Raw genomic sequence first — 23,543 nt, 5'->3', positions numbered from 1 at the left:
CTTCCAGAAGGAAATACAATACCAACCTCTATGTATGAGGCTAAAAAGACTTTGTGTGCATTGGGGCTGAGTTATGAGAAAATGCACGCATGCCCCAATGATTGCATCTTGTATAGGAAGGAGTATGAGGATTCAACTAATTGTCCTACTTGTGGTATCTCAAGGTGGAAGGAAGGCAAAGATTCAATCTTGAAAGAGGGTGTGCCAGCGAAGGTGGTGTGGTATTTTCCTCCAATTCCAAGGTTTAAAAGGATGTTTCAATCACATGAGACAGTTAAGAGTTTGACTTGGCATGCTGCTAGAAAATCAATTGACGGTCAGATGTCTCATCCGGCGGATTCCCCTTCTTGGAAACTTCTTGATGATAAATGGCCTGAGTTTGGTAATGAGCCGAGAAACTTGAGATTGGCTCTTTCATCTGATGGATTCAATCCCCACAGTTCTCTAAGTAGCAGATATAGTTGTTGGCCGGTTATCTTAGTTACATATAATCTCCCTCCATGGCTGTGCATGAAACGAAAGTTCATGATGTTAACCTTATTGATTTCCGGTCCTAAACAACCCGGAAATGATATAGACGTCTACTTGGAGCCTTTGATTGATGATTTAAAATCTTTGTGGGATGGGATTAGAGGAGTGTATGATGCACATAATGGAGAATACTTTACACTCAGAGCTGCATTAATGTGGACAATTAATGATTTCCCCGCCTATGGAAACTTATCTGGTTGTGTTGTTAAAGGATATAAAGCTTGTCCAATATGCGGCGATGATACACCTAGTCACAGGTTGAAAAATGGCCACAAAATTTGTTACATTGGGCATAGAAAATGGTTACCAATCAATCATCCATATAGGAGGCAACGTGCAGCTTTTAATGAGAAACCTGAATATGGCATACCTCCCGAGCCATTAACCGAAGAAGAAGTGCTGCATATGGTTGAAAATGGTGACAGAGTTTGTTGGAAGAAGAAATCAATATTCTTTGATCTCGAGTATTGGAAATACCTTCCTGTGAGGCATGCCCTAGATGTTATGCACATTGAGAAGAATGTTTGTGATAGTATCATTGGTACATTGCTGGAAATCCCTGGAAAAAATAAAGATGGGATTACTGCTCGATTAGATTTATTGAACATGGGGGTCAAAACTGATTTGCAACCCGAGTATGGAGAAAGACGTACTCGTTTGCCTCCTGGGCCTTGGAATTTGTCAAGAGCAGAGAAGAGAGAGGTTTGCAATTCTTTCTATGGTATGAAGGTCCCTGAAGGTTATTCTTCAAATATTAAAAATCTTGTATCTTTACAAGATTCAAGACTTCTTGGCCTTAAATCACATGATTGTCATACCTTAATGCAACAATTGCTCCCTGTGGCAATTCGTTCTGTTTTGGAGAAGCCTGCAAGGTATGCAATAACTCGTTTGTGCTTCTTCTTCAATGCTATATGTGCAAAGACTGTTGATGTTTCCAAGCTAGATAAGTTGGAAGAAGATGTAGTAGTTACTCTGTGTTTGCTTGAGAAGTACTTTCCCCCTTCATTCTTTGATATCATGGTTCATCTAGTAGTACATCTTGTCAGAGAAGTTCGTCTATGTGGGCCAGTATATTTTAGGTGGATGTATCCGTTTAAAAGATATATGAAAGTGCTGAAGGGGTATGTTCAGAATCGTACTCGTCCCGAAGGTTGCATTGCTGAGCGGTATATAGCTGAAGAAGCGGTAGAGTGTTGTACTCAGCATTTATCTGATGTTAGTACAGTTGGAGTGCCTTCAAGCCAAAAGATGGGACTTTCAAGGCTATTATCAGGTTGCACAGTCAGCGTAGTTGATCAGGACCTGTTGAATCAAGCACATCTATATGTCTTGGAGAATACGGAGGAAGTCCTACCTTATATCGAGTACGTATGAGCTTTATTCTTTAAGTTTCCATTTTAAATTATTTCTTACGTTTATCTTCTATATTTAGGACCGTAATGCTTGAATTTTTCGTGTCATGTAGGCAACATATGATTCACATCAAGACTGCTTATCCAAAATTTAGAAAGAGAACAAAGTGGCTGCAGGATAAGCACAATAGCACTTTCATTCAATGGCTACGCTTCAAGGTATATGTTGTTGAATAACATATTTCTCTTTTAATTTTCTTCTTATTTATATGTTAGATTGAATTAAGATATGATTAATTTGCAGGTTCCAAGTGAACTTGAGGAAGACAATCATGGCGTATCAGAAAATTTAAGGTGGCTAGCAGCTGGTCCAAACATGTCAGTGCCATTATATAGGAGCTATCTTATTAAAGGTATTAAATTCATTATCAAGGCACAAAATGATGTGCGGACAACTCAAAATAGTGGAGTTTATTTACTTGCACATACCATGCAAGTTGCTAGTGCCAAGGATAAAAACCCAATTCTCTCAAATATGGGTTTCTATGGTGTCATTCAAGAAATTTGGGACCTTGACTACCAAAAGTTTACAATCCCAGTCTTTAGGTGTGATTGGATAGATAGTTCTGGTCTTGTAGTCGACGAACTTGGATTTACCCTTGTAGATTTGAGTAAAATTGGACATAGGAATGACCAATTTGTTTTGGCTTCTCAAGTCAAACAAATATTTTTTGTTGACGACCCGATGCATCGTGGTTGGTCGGTAGTGTTATCAATGCCTAATAGAGAATATAATGATGTTATTGGTGATGAAGTCTTAGGTGATGTGATAATTGAGTGTGAGCCATTTACTAGAGGGATGCCAAATGTTGACACATTTGATGAACTGGTAGGTGAGTTAGGCGGTCAAAATATTCGAGATGGGTGTGAAGATATATGGATTGAATGATGCTTATGTAATTGGCAGTGTATGACATTAATTTTGTAATATATTGTAATGCGATTTCTTCACTTTCTACGTTCAAATAAAACACGACGTTATTGTGAATCAGTTATTCAGCATATTTACCGACGTCTTAAAGCAACGTAACAATGAAGAACCACGACACTATTGTGAAGCAATTATTCAGGATATCACGTCGGTGAAGGATTAAGAACCGCCATGTAATTCAGAATAACACGACTCCAATCCTATAATACCGACGTCTAAAAAACGAGATATATAATCTGAACGTTAAAAAATACGACGTCATCATACATTTTCCACGTCGCAAGTTCTTTTATAAACGAAGAGGAACGAAATGAATTCCGACGGAAATTCATTATAACCGCCGTCTAATAACAATTAAACGACGTTATTTGTAATACGGCTCTCATCATAATCTACGCCGTCTATATGTTCTGTAATACGGCTCTCATTTATTTGGAACCGACGTTGTTTAGAAGTTCAACGTCGTCTATATTATTAAGTGCGTCGTGAGTAATGAATACATATAAATACAACGTCGACTATATAAATGTATACGTCGTAAATAATGACACTGACAACTATTTCCACGTCATATTTTTTAGAAAAATCGAAGTGGAAAATTTATTTCACGACGGTTTTTTGTAAATAGGAGACGTAGTGGATTTCAATAACGTCGTCTTCTCATGTATTTAAAGACGTCATATTTTTTCTTGTCGTGTAAATTATATTTAACGGCGTAGTATTTTAGTTGTCGTCGTTGTATGTATATCTTGCGGCCTTGTTCTTTTAATATGTGTCATATTTTTCCTTTTTAACGACGGTGATTTTTTTGAGTTGGTCGTCTATTCTCATCCTCGACTATTTTCTAGAACTTTAGCAGACTAAACACGTCTGTTTTTATTTTTTCCGACGTTGTTTTATTTAACAACGTCTAATATTTATCGTCGTTGTTTGTTTCTGAAAATAGGACGTATAAATTTTGTAATACGACTCTCATATATTTGTAACCGACGTTGTTTAGTTTTTCAACGTCTACTCTATAAACATATACGTCGTAAATAATGACACTGACAACTATTTCCACGTCATCTTTTATCGAAAAATCGAAGTGGAAAATTAATTTTACGACGGTTGTTTTTATATATGCGACGTAGTAGGTATCAATAACGTCGTCTTCTAATGTATTAAAAGACGTCATATTTTTTATTGTAGTGAAAATTATATTTAACGTCGTCGTATTTGTATTTTCGTCGTTGTATGTCTATCTTGCGGCCTTGTTCTGTGTCATATTTTTCCTTTTTAACGACGGTTTTTTTAGAGAGTTGGTCGTCTATTATCATCCTCGATTGCTTTTTTTAGATCTTTTTGCAGTACAAAGACGTCGTTTTGTATTAGTTGATGACGTTGTATATTTTAACAACGACGGTTATTTAGCGTCGTGGTTTATGAGGGAAAAGATGACGGTGGATTCCACGACCATTGAAAAACCCAATACACGACGGTGATTTACCGTCGTCTTTTTGCTTTTTTGTAGTAGTGTTTATTTGATTATCTTTTGGAGCATGCGGCTGGAGAAAAACTTTGTTGTTACTTGACCTCGCACAAATTCCAAATCATTTGGTTCAATTTCTAAGAAAGTTACAAGGCTTTGGTGTGGGGGAGGACGCACATAGAAGGAAGGAAGAAGAGAAGAAAAAAAAACTGATGTTAAGTTGGAGTTAGTCAAGTTAGGGGGTTTTTTTTTTCTTTTCCCATTTTTAATTAAGAAGAGTAAATTAGGTTTTTGTTTTGAGAATGATGTGTCTAGTTTAAATCCCTTAGATTAAATTTTAATGAGGTGTCATGTGAAGAATGAAAATAAAGCAAATCATGGCAGAGAAAATCATAAGAGAATATTATTGTGTAAAAAGACAAAAAAGGTCATCCAACTTTATATTTAACCCTAGTACATATACACACACCCCACCACTCTTCATATTAAATTTTAGAAAAATACAAACTCCTTTACACCTTATTGCCAGATTACTCTTCTTTTTCAATCCAAGAAACTTACTACACTCTTATCTTCTCTTCACAAACTCTAAATACATTATACAAATAGTGACTTGTGGGTCGTCAATTGAGGTATATAATGTGAGATTCTTGGTTTGGGATTCCTCCCATGATTATTGAGGATGCTGTGATCAAAGACTTGTTGTAATTTTGTGTGTTATCAATACATTGATATCGTTTCTCTTTATTTAAAAAAAATGCAGAACATTGCATATGACATCATTGACTAATATTATATTGTTTGATCATAATATGTCTTTATGAAGACCAGTATATATATATATATATATATATGCAGAACATTGGAGCCGTGATTGGGGTGTCGGTTGTGGGGTGTAAGGTTGATGAGTTTTTATTTTTTATTTTTCTGTTGGGTTTGTATTTAGTGGTAGTTTGGGTAGATATTGAGTTTTTCTTAGAAATTGTGAAAATTTGAATTAGAAGTTGGGGTGAACTCAGAATATGCTTGCGGGGTTTTAAATAGAAATTTTTTTATTTTTTTATTTTTTTTGCTTTCACTATACACTAAACACTGAAAAATAAATATTTTCAGATACGTGTTTCCCTTTGCAAGTGACTCATATCCATTGATGCATTGTGAGTAGAGTTGGGCATATGGGACCAAAAATCGGCGAAATCGGTTGGTCCGATTAGGCTTTTTTTTTTTTTTTTGGGTGTGGTTTTGTTTTGTTTTTTGTTTTTTTTTGTTTTGTTTTTGTTTTTTGTGAACGGCACATGAATCTGACAAAATTGGTGTTCATGGTTCAGCGCTCGATTCCTGATTTTAAAAACCTCCAATTAATCGAACCGAACTGGATACATTAAATCATATTTTATTTATATGTGGCTTATTTCTATTGGTTTGTTTTAATGTTATGTGCTCCTTTGCACAACATATCCTAGCCCTTAGTAACGCAACTTAATCTAGATCGAGTACGGTTCGGTACAATATATTCAAACTATAGAATATGGTTCAACATACGATTTGGAGTCAAAATCGAACTAAATCAAACTGAACCTAGACCTAATTGTGATTCACATGCATTGGCAGTTGGTAGCCACCTACTTTCCGCAGGATCGCATGCAGAACCATTCCTATTAACAAAAGGGAGCTTTCAAATAACAAAATTTTAAAAGTTGGTAAGTATATTTCGAGTGATTTTTTTTGGATTTCCTTCAAGCTATAGGCCAAACAGCAAAAGGGTATTTCTCCAAGGCAACTCACACAATTATATAATGTGTAGTTAGAACCTAGAAGCCAGGTCATCGTATTAGGATATGCTTTCGTTAGACAACCTCCATCTCCATGTAATAGTTATTGCAAAAGTGGATGAGCCAATCCATTTTGCTTTGTTAATGTAGGCCAGCATGAGAGCTTCTTTAAGGCACCGAAAAGCCTTTACCAATCATTTTCACAATAAAAAAAGTCAGAGAAAAAAAAATTATATATTAACAAGAGTGATTGCCTTTTGCTTTCTTTGAACAAGACAAAGCCAGCCATAGAAGATCTTGAGCAACAAAAACTAAAGTTAAATTCAGGCCAAAAAAACGGAGGGAGATTCACTATTATACTCAATATAGGGGCCTAAATTATAAAAATATCATATATAAAATGGACTTTAGAAACACACTTAAAGTCCATTTACAACATAACAAATGAGCTTTTAACTTCATATAAATTACAAAACTGCCATCAATTTCTTAAAACAAGCCCAACTCCAAAATCTCATAAAATACTCAAAACACTCAATAGGGCATCAAAATAATTTAATAATCAATATTAAATTCAATAAGGTCAGTTGATATTTTTTAAGTCTTTTTTAGTTTATTTATAAAAATGGTGTGAAATTTATCTATAATATTAGTATTAAGAACGGATATATCATGAAATTTCAAAAAAGAACTGCTAGCATATACACTTTTTGCTTTTCATAAGATTTTTATTTGTCAGATTTTTATGCTCATAAGAAAGGAATTTAGCATCCATGCGTACCTTTCAAAATCGAGAAAACAAACAAAAAAAGGAAACACAAGAAAACATTAAAAGAAACAACTCACGTCACTTGGAACAACTCCAAGGGGAGAAGTTCTTGTATTGGGGTCTGCCTGCCATATGCGGCATCTCCTGAGAGTAGGTGGGATTCACATGCAAGTGCCCCTTGTCCAGGACAAAAACTTCCATGTGTAGCTGGACTGGATGTCATGTTCACCAAAAAAAACTTACTTATATCAAAGATATCGCTGTGGTACTATCTCGAGTCAATCACTATTTTATTATATGTTTTAATTTTCTGACATAACAATATAACTTTCCGATATATGACAATACGTAATAGGTTGGGGATAACGCCATGATGGCATCCCCGTAGTCACTTTATGCTTTTTATTATTAAAAAACTATGTAATCTCACTAGAGTTGCTAAACTCTTTGAATGCCTCATATTCGGTCCAAATTGTGACCAAAAGCCGCTAATGGAGCCGTCGCATTAGAGGATACTTTTGCTCTATAGTTGTCAAAATATGACTAAGGCTTTAATTCAAAGTTTTGTACAAAACAAAGTGGCAAGAAAGTCAAAAAGAAATATTGGAGGGACATTTCCATCATGCAATCAGAGAAAGTACACCCTTAATTCTCGGCACCATTGCCTTTTATTTTTTATTTTTTATTTTTTTATTTTTTGTGCATCAACTGTTTTCACTAGTGGATAAATTAAAAAAATTCGACGTAGTTTAATTGTATATTTGTTACATTGGAACGGATAGAATCCTTACTCATTCTAACCCTTTTTATAGAGATTCAATTGTAACAAAAAGAAAAGATGTATGGAGACTATAAATACATTGCAAAAATATGTAGGTATGACAGTTAGGTTGCTAAAACGACGATTAGGTATGACATTCAGTAATACTTTATATGTGTATATTTGGGTATTTATATATCCTCTTTTTTTTTTTTTCAAATATATTTTTTTGGAAAAAAAGAACGGAAAAGTTGGGCATTATTATAAAATTATAGTACTTTTTAAAATTTAAAATTATCTGAGAACACGATGTGAATGATCGAAATGTAAAGATCAAAAGTAACTTTTGGTCCATGCTGATTTTATTACTTTGGTTCTCGTAGTTTTAATTTTACATATTTTATTATTGTAGTTTTCAATTAAGAAACATAAAGACACTTTTTAATTTCTGTCAAATTCCTCTAAATTTATTTATTATACTACTAAAGAATATATGAAAATTAAAATTTATTTGAAATTACACCCTTATATAATAGACAAATTTACTAAATAGGATTTCAAGTTTTGATATCATATAGAAACACAAGGGACTTGTAACTTGATAGCACTTACCCTTAAGTTCGATTCTTCTATACCTAATGTTGCTTGTATAAAAAAACATAAGAAAAATATAAAAAAAGTTTGTCAATAAGGAATAAGAAAAGGCAGTTTTATAATAATTTGTTTGATTTATTTTGTAATTATTGCACAAGGAACCAATATCCAATTTAAGAGACATTTTTTCTCATATTAATGCCCGAGAAAGAGAAAAGACAAAGCCTGGGGGGATTTGACGTCTCTGCCTCCCCCTTGGCTATATTCTAAGGTAAATTCACCATTTTTTTTTTCAATTAATAATTCCAATTATTTTTCACATGAATGTTCTGGAAATAAATTGATATTACAATTAAATTTGAAACGTTGTTTTTGTCAACTTTTGGCGTCCTCGGTACTCTAGATCGCGATCGCAAGCCATTAATTGTGCCAAAAAGTGGAATTATCTGCGTTTAGAATTGGTATGTATCGGTTTGTCTTTGGGAATTTGGCTTCAATTTGTTGGAGTTACTATTTTTTTCTGAATTCTGAACTATCTTGAGCCTTCAATTTGTCGGTCGTTTTAATTCTTAAGACGTTCAAAACGCATTTGGGAACTTACAAACGCCTCCTATGCTGCTAAGCTGAACTGGGTTTTGAGCTTTTGCTTTGGACTTTTTTGACAAGACTATGAGAACACATTGGTTTGAAAGTTCTTATGAATTTTAGATGTGTTTGATCATACGAGTTGTTGAGTTTTCTGCAAAATTGTATATATGAAGTTTTGATTTTGAGTTTGATTTTTTTGGTGTAGAGAGGGGTTTGAATTTATTTTCGTTAAACAATGGGGGTTATGTCGAGGCGGATTGTGCCCGCCTGCGGGAACCTCTGCTTCTTCTGTCCTTCAATGCGTGCAAGGTCAAGACAGCCCGTGAAACGCTACAAGAAGTTGCTCACTGATATCTTCCCTCGTAATCAGGTTAATTCTCAGCTTGTGCTATGCAATCTCGTTTTAAAAAGATGGATACTTTCTCTGGCAGAAGAAGTTTGGGTTGAATTATCAGTTTTAGAACTACTTATGTATGAAGTGACTTCTTAGTTGCTCAGTGGTGGTTCTATGATTTTTGACAAGGTGATACTTTGGTGCTTATGAGTTAGATCACTAGTCTTGTATATAGATTTAATAGGAATGGAGAGTGTGTTGTCAAACCATGCAAAGGATAATCACTGTAAGCTTCATTTCTGTTGCTACTACTGCAACCACGACTTCTTTGATAAGTTGTTTTGTAGGTCTTAGTTGAGACTTTGAATAAGTTGAAGCTTTGTTGAGAAATGTTAGCTTCATGCTAACAATTTTTTCCTTCTTTAAATCCATGCCGTTTTGATGGTTTTCACACCTGATTTATTGCTTATTCTGAAATATATACCTGGCAGGATGCTGAACCAAATGACAGGAAAATTGGGAAACTTTGTGAATATGCTTTGAAGAACCCACTGCGAATTCCCAAGGTGCTTTTGGATTTCTTGTAGTCTCTTTGACGAGTTCTGGTGTAGAGTTTGAAATTCAAAACTACCACATAATGTTTTCTAATTGAATACTTCATTCCATCCATTTCACAAAGATTCTGTTTGATTTTCTATGGCTAGTTGTATTTGAGACAAGTTCTAATTTTGGTTTGTAAACTGTTTGAAATGGCACTAGACTCAGATATTAAGAACATTTGTTGGTTTTCAAATTCTGTTGAATGATGCAAAAATCATGATTCATGCCCGATTGTAAACTTTTGGTTTAAGTGCCTACTTATAAGAAGAAATGTCTTCTATTCCATCTTATGTCTTTCAATCTTTCTCCCCACAGATCACTGATAGCCTAGAGCAAAGATGTTACAAGGATTTGCGAAATGAGCACTTCGGGTCTGTTAAAGTGGTGCTATGCATTTATAGGAAGTTGCTATCATCATGTAAGGAGCAAATGTAAGTCTGAAGTAGCTTAATCTTATAATGGATTGGGATTTCAGTAAGCGAAGCTTCAAAATCATGAAAGATATTCTTATACCAGGGAAAGTGTATTATCTAGTTGACTACAACATGGATACCATTGCATCATGTGCAGACACCCAGAAACACTTGCCCCAAAAATTAAACTATTATTAATTTTCCAAAAGTCTACATTCGTTTCAGTATTTTGATCATGTTTATGAATTAACTTATGCATCAAGGAGGAAAGCATCATTCATGCGAAAAGGGTGAGACTGAGATAGTTCATAACCAACCCTTCTTACGCTTGTTCTGATATTTATATGTTTATCCCGTATAAAAAGTTCATATCTTGACATTAGATGCTCTTATATGCTTAGTTCACTATGTTGTTTTGTTAATTCATTTGTGCTCTTCAATGGTTGCAGGCCACTATTTGCCAGTAGTTTACTAGGAATTGTTCGGATTCTTTTGGAACAAAATCGACATGATGAAATGCGGATTCTAGGTTGTAATACTCTCGTTGACTTTATAAATAGCCAGGTAAATGATAAATACAGAGGAGAAGTTTAGACTTTGGGGTATATTATACTTGGTAGGTTTGCATGTAAGTGCTTTTAAATGGGTCCCGTAGAAATTTCACCACCTCATGAATGAAGTTTGTAGTTATTGAAAGGAGATAGCAGTCTAGGTGATGTTCTCAATGTTGACAATGAAAGAAATGTGGTGGTTGAAGGGAATGTCTGCACCTCAGATTACCCGATTCTGAAATTGTATATGATGTACAAGGACCTGTTGCATATTGCTTGGATTACTTTAGACCATTGTGTGACGAGTTTTATTGTCTCTAGGTTTACTGTATATGTGTTATGTCATGATGTCATAGATCCTATGCTTTAGTTTTTCCATTTGTTGATTGAAACTGACACTTTCAAATAAATGTGTAGATTGATAGTACACATATGTTCAGCCTAGAGGGCCTTATTCCTAAACTTTGTCAAATGGCTCAAGAAGTGGGAGATAATGAAAGAGCTCTACGTCTTCGTTCAGCCGGACTGCAATCTCTGGCTTTTATGGTACATTCCCTTTTTCTAGCTTAGCTTTAATCTCATATGAATTTGGGGATACATGCATGCATGTTTACGTTCAGACTCGATCTTTGTAAAAGTACCCAAACATATGTATTAATGGTCATAACCATATGTACATGTATCATATATGTACGTCTCATGTCATTAGTAATTATTTTTGCATTCTCCCTTTAGATTATTTTAATTTTAAGAAGTACAGTAATCTCTTGTGATGTTCACTATTCCTATACTTAACAGTTGTTATTGTTAAAGTATGTTATAATTAGGATTTTAACGTAGTTAGAATGTTTGGTTTCCTATTTATTGTAGGTGGCTGATTTGGTTTCTTCATGTTAAGTAATTTGGTTTCTTAAATTAAGTGATTTGGTTGTTATTGAGTTCCTATTATAATTAGAGTTGTACTATATTAAAAACCTTTTAGAGTTGGCTTAATCTCTCTCTCTCTCTCTCTCTCTCTCTCTCTCTCTCTCTCGCGCGCGCGCGCGCCACCAGTCGTAGGAAAACATTTAAGATTGGAAAATTTAAAATCATTACTAAAGGGAAGAAATAATGAAATTATGTGTGGCATTTACATTACTTAAACTGAGGGAGACCACCGTTTTGGTACCAACTGATGTGTAAATGCCACGACAATTAATGTTAGCAGCTAGTTACTCAACCTTTCACTTTCCTTCGCTTACTCTCTCTCCACTCCTCTCTCTCCCTCTATCCGCACCACCCATGAGCAAAATCCCCTTCCCACTCTCCGTCTTACCCAGAGTTACCCGGGTCGCAGGTTCCTCATCTGAATCCCGATCTGGATTGCGACCCAAATTGGTGGATTGAGTGACGACTGTTTGGTTTTGAATGACTGACTTTATGGCCCTTCATTTAATGATAAAACTCTTCCCTATGCATCATTAATGCTGGCATAATAAACTGATGAACTAAGAAACTGAGAATGTCGATAACGGTGTTTACGTGCAATACTGTTAACTCTGACTTTGATGAGAGTTGACTGCTTACAGAGTTTTCATTTGTTTTACTAATTGCTTCTGTACAGAGATGTATATTTATTGTGCACTTTTTCTGACTTATCATTTGATATTTTGATTTGCTAGTTATCATTATCCTTTCATAGACCGTGTGTTCTTTTTCTTCGTTTTGTTGTCATCTTTGGTCAGTTGACTTAGAAAACCTGATTATGTTATCTCGCACATTATGATTTCTCCTTTTCTTTGTACTTCACTATTTCTTTGTAGGTGTGGTTCATGGGTGAGCACTCTCATATTTCAATGGACTTTGACACTGTGAGTAATCTGAACCTCATGTCGCACCTGTTATTTCCAATTTTGACTTGAGCAAGGAATGTGATAGTTTGGCTATCATGAAAAGTAATTTTCTCTTTTGGATGTGTTCTACGAAGTATAGTTCAGTCTTTGAAACATGGCCAAATGAGTGCAGTTGACTTTGCTATCAATTTGAAACTTTTTCTCTGTTCTGGAATAGATCATATCAGTGACTTTGGATAACTACGCGGATATCCATACTAAACCTGGGAGTGCGACGGAAGACAGACAATATTCTGTGTCTCAGGACCAGTGGGTTCAAGGAGTGCTTAAAGCAGAAGTTCATGATTCATCTTTTCCAGTTATTAGTCAGAAGGTTCCTTCACTTCCAAACCTGAAAAACGCTGATTTGGATCCCACAATGTTAGTTTTGTTTTTCCTATAATCTCTTTCATGTGTCACCAGGAAACAGTTTATGTTGCCATAACATTATTTGATTCTTGTGCCATTTTCTCAGCGATGCCAACAAGAGTCCCTCTTACTGGTCTAGGGTTTGCTTGCGTAATATAGCCAGATTGGCGAAGGAAGCTACAACAGTGCGTCGAGTGCTTGAACCGCTTTTTCAAAGTTTTGATGCTGAGAACCATTGGTCCCCAGATAAACCACTTGCCTATCATGTTTTGATGTATCTGCAGTCACTTTTGGAGGAATCAGGTTTGGATTTTGTGCTTTCTTTTTTTTCTTTTAGACATCATGTGTGGATATAATTGATATATGTGGTTTACTTGAACATCAGGAGATAATTCCCATTTGTTATTACATATATTGGTCAAGCATTTGGATCACAAGAATGTTGTCAAACAACCTCGCCTACAAGCTGATATTGTTAATGTCACCACACAAATAGCACAAGGTGCTAAGCAGCAGGCATCAGTTGCGATTACTGGTGCAATATCCGACCTGATAAAACATTTACGAAAATGCCTGCAAAATCAAGCTGAGGTATCGAGCCCTGGGAGTACAGATAAATGGAACCCAGATCTTCTGTCGGCACTAGAAAGATGTATCTCACAGCTATCAAATAAGGTTTGTCACTTTCAAATATATTGTAAAAGAACTCAAGAATTCTGTGAATATTTTGTAAGAATCTTCATGGATGCAGAAATGAAAGTTTAGGGGAAATTTCATGAGGTATTTTTGTTTGTTCAAGTATGTTGTTTTACTCTCTCTCTCTCTCTCTCTCTCTCTCTTGTGGTAATCAACTGGCGATATAGATTACACAATGAGGGCGTAGCTTCTGCATCCTAAAATACCCTGGCGTTTTTGTCGGTTCAATTAGTGAGCCCTTTCTAGAATTGTGTAAGCACTTGTTATTTTGACTATATGATGCAATAGCCAAAACTTGGCTGGAGAAAAATTGTCCTTTGGTGAAGAAGCCCTGGACTAAGCATCTCATTTTCATGAAGCGTCTTTTGGTCCTATGAGTGTTAGTTATTTGTTGTTTAACCTGCACTTTCTTTATTTTAGGTGATTTGAAAGGAAGGGATGCGATAATCCTTCCCTTTCATTGTTTGGTTAAGAAAGGTTCGAGAGATGAGCAATCTTTTGGGTTTTGGAATCTGACCCCCACCCTCACACACACAAGCCGAGGGATTAAGGAACACAGTCAATTTTCTTGAATCTCAGGAGGACCACTAGTTTCAAGGAGGGTTAAAACCAAAGGTTCATGATTCATCTTTGCAGGTTTAACTTTTTTGGTAAGGAAGTGGAATTATCAAATCTAGTGTTGGTTCAGAAAAAGTTAACTAAAGAGTTGGATTTATCAAACTTTTGTGGAATCAAAGGTCTTTGCAGACGTTCAACTTTTGTAGCTTCTATTTGAAAGAGGATGGGCACCAACACAAGACACTCCAATGCTCAAGTCAGTGTCAAGTGAGCATTTGAGTGATTCTAAGTTTCTATGTTGCATACCTGGATTTCTGCAATCAATCCCTATGTGTAGGCTTGCAGATAGGTCTTGGCCTCCACACCACCGTGATCCCATTTCTAAGCTCGTGGATCACATTCCTGATATTTTGGTCATGCATGCCTACACGCAAATTCGTGCATTCTGAATTTTAGGGATGTTGATCTCATAATTTCTAAAGGGGATGATCGGCCTTGATCAAACGAACATCAGATGTATGGTGTCACTTGAGTTCGTCTACTCTAATCTGATTGGACACATACGTGGTCACATTCAGATACGTGCATGAGTTTTGTTTGTATATCATATTTGTTTATATTTTGACCCTGTTTTCTCATTCTCAATTTATTTAATTGGTCTCTGTCTCCCATTTTACCATGTGTTCAGTCAATCTATTTCTAGGGTCAAGTTTCCCGTTCATTTCTACTCCTTGTAGTGTACTCAGATTCTTAGTTATTCTATCTACTTATTTTTTCCCCTTTAAAAGTTTCTGCGGATTTACTCGTCCTGCTGTTCTCTGTATTCATAATCTTAGTCATCCTTGGTTGCATGATAATGACCTGCACCTGAATATCCTTTGCCATCTCCTTTGCTATCAAAGGTAGTTGCTCTTAACCAGGAACAAAAATACAAAGTTTTCACAAGGCAGGCCTTGTGTAAAAGATGTTTAAGAAGTTTTGTCCCAAAATGAGTAACATCACGTCACAATTCCATTCCTAGTTTATGCTTGAGTCCCTCTTCTTCTACTATTCCTTTATTTTCAGATGGCGAAACTTGAATGATAAAAAAGTAGGGAGTTATCTGTCCAAGAAAATGTGGCTGGTCCATTTAGGCATGAAAAAAAATTATGGAGGGTGGATTCTTCGTGAGTTTTCTCTTGCAAATCTTGTTCTCTTTCTTTCTGGGCCCTCTCAAGCAGTTGGAAAGCCAAAGTACCACCTAAGGGCCTAAGGCACGAGTTTTAGCTTGGATTATTGCTCATGGAAAGGTGAGTACCTGAGACATGGTGAAAAGGAGGGGACCCAATCTGTGTCTGTCTCCTTGTTAGTTTGTGATGCAGAAAGTTTGAACCATATGTTGCTCCACTGCCCAGTTGCACAGTCCTTGTGGATGAGATTAATGAGAAAGACCAGTTTGAGTTGGACAATTAGGATCTTGTGATAATTTGTGTGAGAAGTTTAAGTTCTTTTTTTGTTGTTGAAGGGAGGAGAGGGGTTTAGGGAGGGAGGGGGGATGTGGACCTTTAGTTGGACAGTGTTTGTTTTTTTCGGCCATCTTGTGGGCTTTGGTTTCCGGAGTTTAGGGACTGGTCTTTTCATGCTATTTATTCAGATTGGAAATACAAAATACAAAATATACTTGGAAATCAAACAGACTTCAGTGGATACTGGTCATGAACAAGCACGTTATTGGTTTTTATGTGTTGCATTTATTATTGTATTTGTTTTGCTTTTGGAAATCAAACAGACTTCAGTGGACACTCAGTAATACTGTTTCTGATTCACAGGTTGGAGATGTGGGACCCATACTTGATAAGATGGCTGTGGTGCTAGAGAATATTCCTACTAATACAGTTGTAGCTAGGACGACAATCTCTGCTGTTTATCTAACTGCAAAGATGATATCTTCTGTTCCTAATGTATCATATCACAAGAAGGCAAGGCCACTTTCTTTTGTTGCACTATACTACTTCATTTTCTAATCATGTTAAACCGTCTAAATGTTTTATACTCATAACCTGTTCAGGCTTTTCCTGATGCTCTATTTCACCAATTACTCCTAGCAATGGGCCACCCAGACCATGAAACACGAGTTGGAGCACACAGCATTTTCTCTATGGTGCTTATGCCATCTCTGGTTGCTCCTTGGTTAGAGCAGAAAATGAACCCTTTGCAAGCTGTTTCAGCATCTGTTTCTACATTGCAGAAGGTAAAGGATGGAAGTTTCTCTATTCAGGATGAAGGGAAAGACACAGGAGTACCGTTGAATGGAGAACTGGAGAAAGAGGGATGTGAATTATCAGATGTCTATGAGAAACAATTTGGTCAATCTTACAGCTTCAAGAGTGGTTTGACTTGTGGAAGAACAGTATGCGATCTTAAACTCAGTCTATCAATTTAATAAGTCCAAATTCTGTGTTTTTGTTAAGGGTAAGTATTTAATTCAAATCTAATTAAATATCTTATCTGAAAACTTCCAGGAACTAACTTCCCTTCGGTTAAGTAGTCACCAAGTGAGTCTTCTGCTTTCATCGATTTGGGTTCAGGCAACATCTGCAACGAATACTCCTGAAAATTTTGAGGCAATGGCCCACACTTATAATGTTGCTTTACTGTTCACACGATCAAAGGTTAGATCTTGGGTATATTATATTTTATGATTATTTCCTAACACCGTTTCTTATCTTTTAAATGGTGCACTTTTGGATACTCCTGCCCTGCTTCCTTGTATTTTTGTCAAAAAATTCTTAGTGAAAATAAAGTCTCTAATAGTTCATTTTGCGTTGTATTTGTAATCTGCTTCCCAGGTTTATCCTGGCTTCTTTGAATAAACAAATGATCACTTATGAAAATAAGTGTAATTGTCAGATGTAGTGATGATATATGTGTGCATGCCTACGTACATTTGGGCTCACTTGTCAATGGCTATCAGTTTCTCTATGGAATCTGCAGCGTTAGAATCCGCTTAAATACATTCTGTATACTTTTGTACATTTTCCAAGTTCAGACTATCATAAGAGGTCCTGGGTACAACCTACATCGAGTAAAGACCCTCAAAAGAAGATTTTAAAAGGTTGAGAGTCCATCTTCTTTGGTCATGTACAAAGGCTCCATGGAAATGGACCGATCTGAATATATGCATAGAAAGGACCCAAAACGGGAGGACATAGCACCACCACACTTCCTTGACCCAAAAAAAAAAGCACCATCGCACTTCAGTCTCATCTTCTCCTCTATACCGTATAAAGGACATGGCTCCTCCAGATCTGCCATTGTCATGTTGCCTAACTACCTTGATTGCCATCATCTTTCTTCTTAACTGCAAACCTAGATATCAGAATAAAGAGCTAAAATAAAAAAATTTAAAAAAAAGTTTAGAAGATTTGTGGTGTCAGATGACTAGAGAGGGCTTTATGAGGTTTAAAGGATAAAATTTTGAAAGCTGTGCTGAAATAGAAATTCATTCCTCCAAGAGACAGAGCAACACTTTAGGGTGCAAATTGGTGACTTGGGTTATCTAACAACCAAAACTGGGCATTCCTTTAGGCTGGTAAAGTGGATTTTTATGTTAGGTTGTGGTTACCTATGATTTAAACTGCAGTTTAGCAATGAACTTTACAGTTAGAAAGTACCATGAATTGGATTTTGGAGAGAGTTCTAGAGTGCAGTTGTCATAGAAAGGGGATGAAATTGGGTTTTCAGCTCATTTTAACTTGATGACTTTCTTGCCGTGTGAAAATTATACATTTGTTTTGCTCAGTGGCCTTTCTGAACTCGCTAATGTTTCATTTGCTCTTGACTCTTGACAGGCCTCCAGTCACATGGCTTTAGCAAGATGTTTTCAGCTGGCATTCTCCATTAGGGCTATTTCGTTGGATCTAGATGGTAAGTCAGATATATCATCTCATGATACTTTTGATGGGTAACTACTTATCGGGTGCAGAAAATGGATCAGAATGGTAGCACTATAAAATGAAAGTAGGTTTAACGTGCAGATACTTGAACAATTCTATGTCCTTTTCCTGGTCCTGACTAGCCTGATTGATTTTTTGCTAGAGGGCAGCCTTCTTTTTGTTATTTATTAGCTTTAATTTCTTGTTTTACTATAAGAACAAATGAGGGTAAGGATCATTCAGTACAAAGCGTTATTTCAGTGTTTACCTTGTAATCTATCTGCTTAAGTGGTATAATAATAGATAATGATTCTAGGCAGGTTGTATTCTTGAAAGTATTAATGGGTGGCCTCTCTACATATTCCTTGAACTTGGTTTATTGCCCTCTTGGGCCTTTAAAAAAAATATATTTACAAATCATTACTTATGTAAAACGAAAAAAAGAAAAAAAGAAAATAGTGCATCAGTTATCAGTTTGCCTAACTTTATCCGTTCATGATTTCAATAAATATCCATCGATGAGAAAACCTTAGCTTTTGTAACTGGAAATCCAATAAATTTTTTATTTTTCTAAAAAGTGAAGCTTGTGGACATGGTGAATGCAATCATTTCGATACACCCCTTCACATGTAGGCTCTCGTACTCTTATCTTTGAGCCTAACATGTGAACCAGGTCTGAGGTTTTGGAATTCAAACATGGGATCTCCTTTTCCAAAAGCCTAAGCTATTAGGTTGTGGTGAACTTTGTCTTGTTGAACATATCCTTCTAACTTTTTTGTGGTGAAAATATTCTGATATGTTCTTTGTACATGCTGATTGAAGGAGGTTTGCATCCATCTCGTAGAAGGTCTCTCTTTACCTTGGCATCGTACATGCTTGTATTTTCAGCCCGGGCTGGTGACCTCCCAGAGCTTATTCCCATTTTTAAAGCATCTTTGGAAGATAAAATGGTTAATTTCCATATCATAACATTCAGAATAAGGCCCTTTCATTTTTTTCATAATTTTTTGTTTGAATGTTTATGTGTCGAGCTTGACTTTTTGTCAATTTTGTGAATTTTTCAAAATTAACAGGTTGATCCCTGTCTTCAGTTGGTCGACAATGCCTGGCTGCAGGCAGTTTCTATTGAGTCTTATAAGGAGAAGATATCATCCGGATCGTTGCAGGAGGATGAAGTTGCTACATTTAATTCTCTGTCAGCAGTTGAATTAGATGACCAACTATTAAAAGAAACCGTGATATCCCACTTCATGACTAAATTTGCAAAATTGTCAGAGGTGATATTCATGTTCTCTGATATAATCTCTGAAGCTAATGGTTTTATTGCAACTAGCCTTGATTTGGTGGATCCATCAGATGTTTAACAAAGTAATAGAAATTATGATACCTGCGTCAGAGCCCACATAAATTTTTTAATGTGACCAATATTGTGTTTTTGTTTTTGTTTTAAATGATAGAAGTAATGACAATCTCTGGACAAGCAGTCCATGGCAACAGAGACAAAACTAAAAGAGACTCCTTTTACAAGAAGAATCCTTGTTCGAAAGCTGCAAACTGCACTGTAGTTGAACTAGGAAGGTGAAAGATATTGGGTGCACAAACGTACACATGCAAAGACACCAGTTAATGTTATATCATATCCCACATTCCAGTTACATTGATTAGAAATAAATAAACGCCCCTAGCTTGAGACTGCTTCTTAGTTTTATCAACTAATAAGCATGGTTGAATCTTCATGCATTTGGTAGGATAACGTGTCCAAGGCTTGACCAGATATTTGTAATTAGACCTTAAATGTTAAGTTGTTAATTATTTGAAGAAAAGGTTCTAACTTTCTTGGAGGTATTGGAGCTTTGGCTATCTATCTGTAATATATTCACGCATAATGTTTACACTCACATGTACACACACGGCCCTAGCATTTAACTTTTTCCGTTTTGTTCTCTTCTCTAAAGGATGAATTATCTAGCATCAAGAAGGAACTCTTACAGGGATTTTCACCTGATGATGCATTTCCATTAGGAGCTCCACTATTTATGGAGACACCACGACCATGTTCTCCTCTTGCCCAGATAGACTTCCCTGATTTTGATGAGGTTTGATTTCTTCTATTTGTGTCTCTATCTTCATGGCTTTCAACTATGTTGCATGACAGGGGGTTTTCTCTCAGGTGATGCCTCCAGGTTCCTTGACAGACGATGAAGCCTTCCCTGAACCAAGTGGAAGCCAGTCAGACCGCAAAACATCACTCTCCATCAATACACTTGACATTCTAAGTGTTAATCAGCTCCTGGATTCAGTAAGACAAGCTCTCTTTTATAATCTTTAACTTATTCTGAATTACTTTCAGGCCATTCCCTATGCTGCATGCTTAGTGGCATAGAGGAACAGCATTGACATTAAGTTGGTGGACCAGTAATTCCATTTTACCTGCTGGTACATCAATTTTATATTTCAGTTGTGGCCCTTGATAAGCATATGAAAGTAAAGAGTTTGGGAAGATGGATACAAGGTGCATTTTGTGTGCAATTGTCTATTAATTGAAAAGTTCTGGGGACAAAAGGAACAAAAAGTGATCTCTTTCTAAAATCTTCTTGTGTGTAGGACATGCTAAAGTTTTGAAAGTTAGGTAGAATTAACAGTATGACCTTTATAAACACTTAAGGAGGGATACATTTAGGTACATAACTGTAACCATCTCAGAGGAGGAGATTCAATGTGACAAGTAGATCCTCTTCAAATAATTTGGCAGGTAGATCAATTAGGATTCTTTGTGGTCTATTAGCTTAGGAAATTTCGCCTGCATATGGTTATTAACTTATGTGGTGGTTGTAAATTTGAGGTTTAAAGGTTTGGGTTGTTGAATAAGAACTTGAAGTGTTTTCAAGCTGATTATCAGATGCACATTAGTTAAAATAAAATGTAGAACACCAACAGGCTGCCCAAGACTAACGTGGGATAGATTAAAACATAAAGATCTATAAAAAATAAGATATAATAGAAACTACCTGCATATAATAGAAAAGAACAAATTATGAGAATCCGTGTGGTCAATCCTATATGATTGGGACAAAGTTAAGGATCATGGTCAAAAGATTGTTACTCGATGGCTGAAATTAAAAGGAACCTTAGAAAGGTGCTTGCTGGAAATTTTGGCAGCACGTAATTTCAATTGTTTAAGGTTGGGCCTTTTTATACCAAAATAAAAAGGAAATTTTTTTTGAGCTTTTGAAGGTATTTTTGGGCATAGAAGGGTGTGGGACATATTTGGAATTTTAAGGTTTTAATTGAGGAAGATGGTTGTAGATATCTTAGGGTCAGTTTGGTATTGCTGTGACATTTCAAACAAGGCTGCTTCTTCTCTATTGTGAGAATAATGACTTGTGAAGTAAAATAGTTTAGCGTTTGCTGATACAGGCTGCTAGGTTGAATTAGGTGCTGCTTTCCTCTTGCAACTCTTTATTTGTAAGAAGTTTTTGTGCTTTTGGAGGTGGGAAGAAGACGAGTTTCAAGGACATGAAGCATTATAGTGGACTGTTTATGGGATACGGCTAGATTTTGGTTTCGAGCACTTTTCGTGACTGTCCTTTCTTTTAAATATGGATTGCCAAGCTGCTGTACCTTTCTGTGAGCATTCTGGTTGGCTGTTTTCTCTGTTTTATGTTAGGTTAGGATGGGTGTTGTTTTATTTGTTCATTGCCTTTCGTGTTCTTGGTGTTCTGTTTTAATAGAGTTTGAGGGTTCTATCCATTGTGGACTGCTGGTCTCTACCACCAACATTTTGGTGTTTATTTGTTAAGGCAGATGAATGGCATTTCAAGAGGTTGTACCCTATGTATCCTAAGATGGTTCTAAGAAAAAAACCCTTGTGTCTCCTGCCTAATGTCTAATGATTACGTTGTGTAAATGAGCTTGGTTTTTTCTTTAATTCATGTTATGCAGATTCACATCCTTCTAAAGTAAAGTATCAGTAGATTCAGTAGAATTTTCTTATTAGCTTGGATATAACAATGTTGGACTTGTCTTACCACCAGGTCCTCGAAACAGCCCGACAAGTTGCAAGCTTCCCAGTTTCCACAACACCCATACCTTATGACCAAATGAAGAGCCAGTGTGAAGCCCTTGTAACCGGTAAACAGCAAAAGATGGCAGTTCTTCATAATTTCAAGCATCAAGTGGATGCCAAGGCGATAGTCCTCTCCAGTGAATTTGATAACACATGTCCCACTTTACCAACCACGGTTAGTAAATTTATAATTTTGGAATCTATGTTTGTGGACTTCTTAACCAGCTAATTTATATCAGGTTTAAGCCCCTTTATTCACCTTTCCTTCAAAAGACTAAATATAAAATAAAATAATTTGCTATTCCTCGTAAGGCTTAAGAGAGAGTTCATTATTGTATTGATGATTGTGTTGACGATGATGGTGGTGATGTCGAGGTTATGATCTCCGCAGCAGAGATTTTGATGTGTAAAAATAGTGGCTCTCAGTATCAAAATGACTCTTCCCCTATCCAAACGTAATTGTACCCTTCATCCTAATGTGTTTGTAACTTGAGCTGTGAGTTGTGTTATGGAAAAATTTATTTCACAAGATCACAAGGCATGGAGTATATACCACTTAGTTGAATTGTAACTTGTACCCTTATTGGAATAGTAATATTTGGCTTAAAATGGAGAGCTTGATAGATATGGTGGTTTATAAATGATAGAGAATGCAAATATGTAATAGAATGAAGGCTGGGTGATTTTGTTATCAATATACATGGTGAAGAACATAATATTGATTTTCTTTTTGGGGTCTGGTTTTGTTTTTTGTGTGTGTGTCTCCACGTGTACTCGGTTACAAATGTTTGTGTTTCTTTCAGGCAATAGAACTTTCAGAAGGTGATCTAAAGTTGAAAAACAAGGAGCAAGTTCGAGTACAGAATCAACTTATCCTCTGCTCACGTGAGATTGGGCAGCATTCTTTCAAATTACCACCTTCAAGCCCTTATGACAAATTCTTGAAAGCTGCTGGATGCTAAATGGCACTAGATGTATCTTATGTTTGTATGTAACTTTAGTTCATTTTCCTTTAATTCTCTTTCTATTCCTCGTAAAAAGTTGGCTATTTTTTCATTCTTTAGCATTATTTAAATCAATTTTAAGTTTGTTTAGCTCTCTACATTTCACGCTCAAATGTAAGAAATGAGCCACGGGAGGTGTTGGTGGAAAAGGCGTCGTCTTTCCACACGAGAGTATTATGTTGAGTATTTTAGACTGTATTTGTTAATAATATATATGTAGATCTTCGTCCAGTTTGATATATATAGAACTGGAAATTCTTCCTTGTAAATTGTTTGTCTAACATTGTTCAAAAATTTATCCACGAGAAAATCTTGAGCTTTGTATTTTGCTTCCTT

The 23,543-nt window shown here is 36.0% G+C and overlaps 1 protein-coding gene across 4 annotated transcripts; it reads left to right on the top strand.

The window, feature by feature from the left end:
• LOC18792963 lies at nucleotides 8,398–23,543 on the top strand. 4 transcript variants are annotated; one of them, XM_020554024.1, is made up of 21 exons: nucleotides 8,398–8,514; nucleotides 8,647–8,704; nucleotides 9,037–9,201; nucleotides 9,657–9,731; nucleotides 10,081–10,196; nucleotides 10,628–10,742; nucleotides 11,147–11,275; nucleotides 12,532–12,579; nucleotides 12,779–12,981; nucleotides 13,076–13,272; nucleotides 13,355–13,644; nucleotides 16,032–16,181; nucleotides 16,271–16,612; nucleotides 16,725–16,874; nucleotides 18,054–18,129; nucleotides 18,960–19,087; nucleotides 19,211–19,414; nucleotides 20,093–20,233; nucleotides 20,308–20,436; nucleotides 22,172–22,378; nucleotides 23,007–23,543. In XM_020554024.1, exons 3-21 carry the CDS (start codon nucleotides 9,067–9,069, stop codon nucleotides 23,163–23,165), a joined length of 2,994 nt encoding a protein of 997 aa, XP_020409613.1. In that variant the 5' UTR covers nucleotides 8,398–8,514; nucleotides 8,647–8,704; nucleotides 9,037–9,066; the 3' UTR covers nucleotides 23,166–23,543. The 4 variants fall into 4 exon arrangements, with proteins under 4 accessions (XP_020409613.1, XP_020409615.1, XP_007225374.1 ...); XM_020554026.1 differs by lacking the exon at nucleotides 8,647–8,704 and having other exon boundaries at nucleotides 8,451–8,514; XM_007225312.2 differs by lacking the exon at nucleotides 8,398–8,514 and having other exon boundaries at nucleotides 8,557–8,704.

This window comes from Prunus persica, chromosome G1, assembly GCF_000346465.2.
Source record: "Prunus persica cultivar Lovell chromosome G1, Prunus_persica_NCBIv2, whole genome shotgun sequence".
Taxonomy (NCBI): domain Eukaryota; kingdom Viridiplantae; phylum Streptophyta; class Magnoliopsida; order Rosales; family Rosaceae; genus Prunus; species Prunus persica.
Note: the sequence above shows the minus strand (reverse complement) of the source record. Positions and strands in the feature narration are given on the sequence as shown.